Source organism: Leptonychotes weddellii, chromosome 1 (assembly GCF_054177405.1).
Source record: "Leptonychotes weddellii isolate Sample4059 chromosome 1, ASM5417740v2, whole genome shotgun sequence".
NCBI classification, from domain to species: domain Eukaryota; kingdom Metazoa; phylum Chordata; class Mammalia; order Carnivora; family Phocidae; genus Leptonychotes; species Leptonychotes weddellii.
The window spans coordinates 128,610,931-128,618,894 of record NC_138369.1 but is presented as its reverse complement, the minus strand read 5'-3'; the positions used below and the strand labels follow the sequence as shown (position 1 = coordinate 128,618,894).

The window sequence follows — 7,964 nt, the reverse complement described above, 5'->3', positions numbered from 1 at the left end:
TCCCCCCTCTCATGGTCTCTCTATCTCATTCTCTCAAATAAATGAATAAAATCTTTAAAATATATATATATATGGTACACTGGTCATCTGAAAATATTAGTTCAGGGGCACCTGGGTGGATCTGTTGGTTAAGCATCTAATCTTGATTTTGGCTCAGGTCACAATCTCAGGGTTGTGAGAGCAGCCCTGCGTCGGGCTCCGCTCTGGGCATAGAGCCTGCTTAAAGATTCTCTCTCTGTCCCACCCCCGACCCCCACGAAAGAAAAAGAAAGAAAGAAAAGAAAGAAAGAAAGAAAAAGAAAATATTTCTTCACTGAGTTATGCAAACATTCCAAACACCGACCATTTCATTATACAGTAATAATAAAAAATCAACATCTGTTAATGACACCACTAATCTCATCAGAAAGCCTTTAAGTAATGGGAAGCTATCAAGCTCCTAATCGTGGATATAAACTTTCTAAAATTCTAATTTTTGCCTGAAAGCTCTTTTTTTAAAAAAAAAATAACCGGTAACAAACAATGTCAGTTGTTTGTCTTAAAGCAGTAACAGACCTTTGTTCAGATCCAAGAAAATGTCTGCCAAATGCCTAAGTCTACATAACCATAGTTTGTCAGGAATCTTTCAAGTAAAAATAATGTTCCATAAAAAAAAAAACAGCTAGTTTAGTTCACAACTCAAACAACCATAAAATTGCTTTTCCGTAAACACACTACTTCAGTATGCAGAAGTGCTTTATGTACACATCCTATTTCATAAAACAGAATAGTTTTAAAATGTGTACTTAGGAGTCAAGATTTAATGAAGTTAATTTTTTATTGCTTCATCAAGAACATTATTAGTAAAATAGGTTTATTTAAAAAAAAAAAAAATTGTGAGGGCGCCTGGGTGGCTCAGTTGGTTAAGCGACTGCCTTCGGCTCAGGTCATGATCCTGGAGTCCCAGGATCGAGTCCCACATCGGGCTCCCTGCTCGGCAGGGAGTCTGCTTCTCCCTCTGCCCCTCCCCCCTCTCATGTGCTCTCTCTCATTCTCTCTCTCTGAAATAAATAAATAAAATCTTTAAAAAAAAAAAAAAAACTGTGAGTGTATGGCAGTGAAGAATTTACAGTTTAGTGCCACTGCCCTGGCTCAATTCAGATGCAGCAGTCTGATCCATCATTGCCTCTGAACCATCAGGCCAAATATCAACAATGTAAAAAAAGGCAAATAACTTCTTATGAAAATTATTATGAAAATAGTTTTCACCTTACAGACCCCCAGACCACACTTTAAGAATCACACTTTAAATCAATACTGTCCTAAGAAGAAAATAGTTCTCCAAAAACCTTTATCAAGTTATAATAAGATCTAATAATGAGTGTTAGGACTGACTTCCTAACTCTACAGTCATTCCCATTCCCCTCTTCAATGTCTATTAAACCAGACGTAAAAGGAGGAAAGAGGTTTCAAACGGGAACTCTTTTGCCTCTTTACAACAGTAAAAGAGCACAGAATTTATTTCCTGTAGTCTACCCCACTCAGAAATCCTGCCTTATTCCTTGCAATAAAGAAAAGATAAAGCATCCAAGGGCATCACCCCTCAATTTTAAAATCCATTCATAACATTTATATGAAAAAAATTATGAACAATGTTTTATTACTTCTGGTATATTAACAGCACAATGACTGGCTGAATCAAAGTCCAGAAAGCCCATATTATACTTCAATATTCAGTTCTTACAGTTTTTTTCCTCCCATCTTTATTTCTAATCTAGACAGTATATTCTATTATTTCTCACTACAGTAAACTCTAAAGCTGCCAAGACTGATCTTAAAAAAAACTCCCAATTACAGTGCTTTTTCAAATTAAAACATACCATTTATATAATTTTCTTCATCCTTTTCTTATAATTTATTTCTTCTCCTTTATTCAAGTTTACCTACAGAACTTTTTATTTCTCTGCATTACTGGTATCAATATGTACAAATACATTTCTATGACTTTGCCTACCCACGTTATAACTTTATTTTCTATTTTTTAATATACCTATTAATACCTAAAATATTTAGCTTGCAAAAGGTAAATAAGTGCTTATTAAACTGAAAGTTTTCTTTAAATCTAATTAAATGTTCCATTTTCTACTGTCTCTCTATGCACCCAGACTGACATCACAATTTTTTGCATGGATTAGGTATTACTTTCTCCTTTGTTCAAAATAGGAATAGCGCTTCTGGAAATTTAGAAAGACAAGGCATATCAAGACAGTAAGGATATGGTAGTCAAGTAAGTGCCCCCCAAAACAAAAAGTAATCGGATCTTTTATCTAATGATAGATTTGCTTCCATTACAAGGCAGTATTTCTTTTTGCTAATTTTCCTTCTTTTGGCCTTCTACAACAAATATTTTAATCTGGTTCTCTCCTTGTAAAGAAGCAACTGTGCAATTTTCCTGAAGGGAGTACAGAATTATGAGATTAAGAACTGACTCTACACTTAAAAGTAATAATCTCTGAGGAAGCCTTCACATCTTTTGATAACTTCATTAAAACCCTAAGGTAACAACAGAGTCCAATAAAACTAAGAAAAAAAGATGAACTTACCACCAAACAAAGGTTCTGGTTCCACCAATATTTCCTGTTTCTGAGGAATTGGGGCACGAACTTCTTCTCTATTAAAAGAAGTAGGAAAATATCAAAAGGAAAACTGTTTTTTGCTACATGTTCTCTCCATAACTATTGTGAATGCATCCAAATTAACAAGTTATATGAACACCAAACTTAGTGACTTTTAGGAACCATGGTGTTAAATAATTGTTAGGTTTCCATACAGAGGTCACCTGGAATAAAAGTACCTGGCAAAGATGGCTCAAATGATTTATAAAGAAAGAGAACAAACAGAAAAGAAAAAATATTTCCCCTTTGCTCTCAAGTTCCTTACCCTAGATTCTTTACAGGAAAAAGGGGGGGGTGGCTTACAAAAAAACAAAAACAAAAAATTAGACAAAAAATGGAAAATATAGGCATAATAAAAGCAGTATTACATTACTACTATATCAAACAATAGATCATTAAATCACATGTATTAAAATAAGTTTAGGGGTGCCTGGGTGGTTCAGTCTTTGTTAAGTGTCTGCCTTCGGCTCAGGTCATGATCCCAGGGTCCTGGGATCGAGCCCCACATCGGGCTCCCTGCTCGGCGGGAAGCCTGTTCTCCCTCTTCCACTCCCCCTGCTTGTGTTCTCTCTCTCGCTGTGTCTCTATCAAATAAATAAATAAAATCTTAAAAAAATAAAAAAAGTTTAAACAAACAAGCAGTAAATTTTATGCTAGTTATGAAGACAGTTAACATAGGTATTACCTTGGATTATTTATTAAATAAACTCCAATATATCCAGAGCAGAAGTAATTACTCATCTTTTAAAAGCCTATAAACTCTTCAAAGTTTACCTCCAGAGGATTTATTAATAACCCATCTCCTCCAGTAGAAAATACTCATTTAGAAATACTGTAAAAATGGCTATGTTCTTTTAAGTATCAGTTTATTTTATAGTTTTAACTAAAATATTAATCTCTGCTGATTAATGTTCATAGCAAGGAAGAGTATGCTCCAAATTTATTGTGTCCTACTCACATGTTAATTTAAGTAAGGCGTAATGTTTTCCATTCAGGTGTTTCTAACAGTAATAACTGAGCTTAAGGCCTTCTTTTTTATATCTAATAGGTAGAACTCCAAAACATACTTTATAAAATAAAGTAGGAATACTCATTTGTCAACAAAAACATCCTATAATCAAAGAACAACTAGTTTGACAGAGAAATCTACAATAAGCCAAAAGATGAAGGATAAAATGTAATTCAAAATTAAGTACATCAGTCACTGCTCACAAACAAAATTCAATAATCTGAAGGAATAGACAATGCATCTAAAAGAGGAAACTCTATTAATCCTCTTTCATCAAAGAGAAATAGTCCATTTTCTTAAGAAAATTAAGAATTTAGAAGACATCTTTTACCTAAATAAGTCTTTCCATGATTTCCCTGATTTTATAGTATATATATAATTATCTAAATCTAAAACAATTTAATTACTCAGAAAACAAACCTTAATCTGATGAAATACATCAATTAGGGGTTTAGATTAAGTAGTAGTCCCTATACAGAAAAAGTTGATTACTCCATGTTTGAGGGTATCTGTTCCAAGATTGCTAGCTACCCAACAAAATGAAAGAATGGATCAGAAAAAAGAACCGTAAAGAGTGAAAATTATAGTTTAGGACAATCAATTAGCAATACAAATAACCTAAGTCAAATTATAATGTAATTCAATAGGATAAGACATTCATCCATCAAAATTATTATTTTTTAAAAGTAGGTTCCACATCCAATGTGGGGCTTGAACTCACGACCCTGAGATCAAGAGTTGCATGCTCTACTGACTGAGCCAGCCAGGCATCCCATATCAAAACTATTTTTAAACACAATTAAAAAAAACATGTTTTATACAGTGAGAACAGTTATGTTCCTCCAAATCAGCCATGAATACCTGTTATTCAAGTTTCTGTAAACTAAATCATGTTTTCATATTGATTTCCATGAAAAATTTGAGCTATGTTGGGGGAAATGGGATACCAACATCTTAAATACGTAGCCAATACTGATAAGAAAAAACTTTATGAAATATTAATAATGATCTCTAAAGTTCACTCTTCATGTGGAAACAATTAGTACTCTAGAACCTGGAACTAGATCAACGAAGTAACTATGTCTTAAATATTATTTGGCTTTTTAAATCTATCTCTAATTTAAAAATAGTATCTATGTCTTTATCTATTCCCTTAAACAGGGAATTCCTCTTGTTTAGTATCTCATGTTGTAAACACTGAGTGTTACAAAGGGCTGTAAGCATTAAAGTCTTATTTAAGGATCTGCTTAATTGTTTCAAAAATCAATGGTTTTCCTTTGAGTAGCATTCATCTCTAATATTTTCCAAAGATGTGGAGTTTTGCCCATAAGGTATTCATTTCAAATTCTCATTGGTATCAAATGTAAAGGGCAAAACACACAAATTTGTTCACCATTTATTATCATTCTCTACAGAATACAGTTCCATATGCTAAAGGTGCTTCCAATGATTAACCACATGTAACTATCATTAAGGTATAAAGGACTAGAACTATTTTTCAAAAGATTTTCCTGGCAACTCAAAACTCTCCTGGGACAATGTAAGAAAATTTAGAATTGGGAAATCGGAGCTTAATGGGCTTTATTGCCGTATCTGCTATGTAATTACTGTGTAGCCTGGGAAAACGGCTAGCCTTTGCTTCCTCATCTGTAAAATGTAGATAATAATGTCATCCCGTAGGGTTCTTTTGAAGATTAAATAATAGACATGACAGTGCTCTAGAGAATTTAAGGCATATAAGTATAAAAATGTACACGAGACACTTTTTCAGATGCTTTCAGCTTTTAAGTTTTTCAAAACCAGAGAATTAACCTAACTGATAAAAATGCAACTGCTGTAGGGCGCCTGGGTGGCTCAGGTGGTTAAGCGTCTGCCTTCAGCTCAGGTCATGATCCCAGGGTCCTGGGATCGAGCCCCACATCAGGCGGGAGCCCGCTTCTCCCTCTCCCTCTACTGTTCCCCCTGCTTGTGCTCTCTCGCTCTGTCAAATAAATAAAATCTTTAAAAAAAAAAAAAAAAAAAGCAACTGCTCAATTTAGGCGGGGTTGCTCCTAACAATAAATAATAAATTCATACTCTGTGTGTGGTCTGACTGTGGAGACACTTGCTGAACTGGTACTGGGCTCTTCAGCAATTCCTCCACCATCCAAAAACATAGTGACTGCCATCTCCAGATTATTGTTGCAGGCTTCGAGCATATGTTTCCCTACACTTTCGCTTGCACCTGAAAAAGCAAAAAGACAGGGAAAAAGTTAAAAAAAAGACACTTCTTACTAAAGGTTCATATTAAAATACAGAATTCCCAAGCAAATTAATAACACCTTTTCCCTTTTAGGATGAATGACTTCTTATTTACATTTACAATGTTAGCTGATTAGTAAATTACACAAAGCTAGAAAGAAACTACCAGCATTAAAATAGTGGTCTTCCTTCATAATAACACCAAACTAAATAAAGCATGTCTTTAAATGGACCAACTAGGGGTGCCTGGGTGGCTCAGTCGTTAAGCGTCTGCCTTCGGCTCAGGTCATGATCCCAGGATCCTGGGATCGAGCCCCGCATCAGGCTCCCTATTTGGCGGGAAGCATGCTTCTCCCTCTCCCACTCCCCCTGCTTGCGTTCCCTCTCTTGCTGTATCTGTCAAATAAATAAATAAAATAAAATAAAAATAAATGGACCAACTATATATTTGTTAGAAACTGAAAAAATGATAAAGAAAAATGAAAGACTACATTCTAGAAAGTTAGAAAATATTTTGTTAAAAAGAATGCATTTCAGTTAGCATTTGTTTCCATTAAAAAGAAAGCATTTTTTAATAACAAAGAGAGAGCAGTGAGATGGGACATTTTGTCAAAACTATAACCAAGTCAAAATCTGGTAAGAATGTCAATCTTCAGGGCACCTGGGTGGCTCAGTCAGTTAAGTGTCTGACTTTTGATTGTGGCTCAGGGCATCATCTCAGGTTTGTGAGATCGAACCCTTCATCCAGCTCAGCGCTGGGCATAGGAGCCTGTTTAAGATTCTCTCTCACTCTCCCTCTGCCTCCCCAACCCCCACCCCCACTCTCTCGTTTTCTCTAAAAAAAAAAAAAAAAAAAAAGTCAATCTTCATCATTTAGAACTGACCCTACACACATTTATTCATTTGTAAAACCAGCATAGTCTGTTAGATGCAATGTATATTGGTAAAGCCCTTTACAAAACCAATTTTAAAACATGTATCAAAAAGTACTCCTTCCTTTGTTGACCCAGTAATTTGGGTTTCTAGCCAAAAACACACTTTTTTTTTTTTTTAGATTTATTTGAGCGGAGTGCACATGCGCACGCTTGGGAGTGGGGCGAGGGGCAGAGAAGAGAATCTTCAAGCAGATTATTCCATGCTGAACGCAGAACCCCACGCAGTGCTTGGTACCACGACCCACGAGATCATGACCTGAGCCAAAAACCAAGAGTCAGACGCCTAAACTTAGCCACCTAGGCACCCCAAAAGATTTATTCTTTTATCTATTCCATATCAAATACTACAAGCATAAATACGTCCATATACATGTCCAATATAGTTTCAGTTAATATTGAAAAACTGGAAACATAAATGTCCAATAATACTAGAATCTAAATTGTAGAATTTATTTGATGGAACATTTTGTGACCATTAAAACACACTGCAGGGGCGCCTGGGTGGCTCAGTTGGTTAAAACACACTGCAGGTTTTCCATCTGGGATGACTTTCCTTCTACCAGAATCATGTACCTTATAATTTCCTTCTAAAGGGGGTGTGTGCGTGTGCGTGTGTGTGTGCGTGTGTGTTTGGTCTGAAAATGTCTTCATTTTGCTGTCATTCCTGAAAGATAATTTTACTGGATATTCTATTTTCAGGCTGATAGCTATTTTCTCTCAGTAAAGACCACATTCCAATGTCCTCTGGCTTCTGTTGTTGCTGCTGGGAAATCAGTTGCTAGACCAGAGAAAACCTTTTTTTATAGCAATCTGTTGTTCTTCTCTAGTTGCTTTTAAGATTTTCTGTCTTTGGTCTTCTGCAGTTTCACACTAATCTGTCCTGGCTGATTTTACTTATCTCCTTGGGATTCACTGCACTTCCACCATGTAAGGATTGTTATCTTTTATCATTCCAAAAAATTCTCAGCTATTTCTATTTAACAATTACCATGCTCCTCCATTCACACTTATTTCTTTCTGGAACTCCAATCAGATCACTCTATGCTGTGCCAGTCTGTTCTTTTTGTAGTTGTTGTTTTTTAATCTCTTCACTGGGTTTTTCATTTCAGTTAATTTTTTTAAAAA

General features: G+C 35.3%; 1 protein-coding gene across 2 annotated transcripts in view; it reads right to left on the bottom strand.

Annotated features, from left to right (window-relative positions):
* The window catches only part of UBXN7 (UBX domain protein 7), a 61,556-nt gene that overhangs the window by 37,050 nt on the left and 16,542 nt on the right, over positions 1-7,964 (bottom strand). For both annotated transcript variants that reach the window (XM_081832063.1, XM_081832075.1), the window contains 2 exons: positions 5,740-5,887; positions 2,583-2,650 (listed from right to left, as the gene is read on the bottom strand). In XM_081832063.1, the coding sequence (XP_081688189.1) occupies positions 2,583-2,650; positions 5,740-5,887 (216 nt within the window). The remainder of the gene's footprint in view (positions 1-2,582; positions 2,651-5,739; positions 5,888-7,964) is intronic.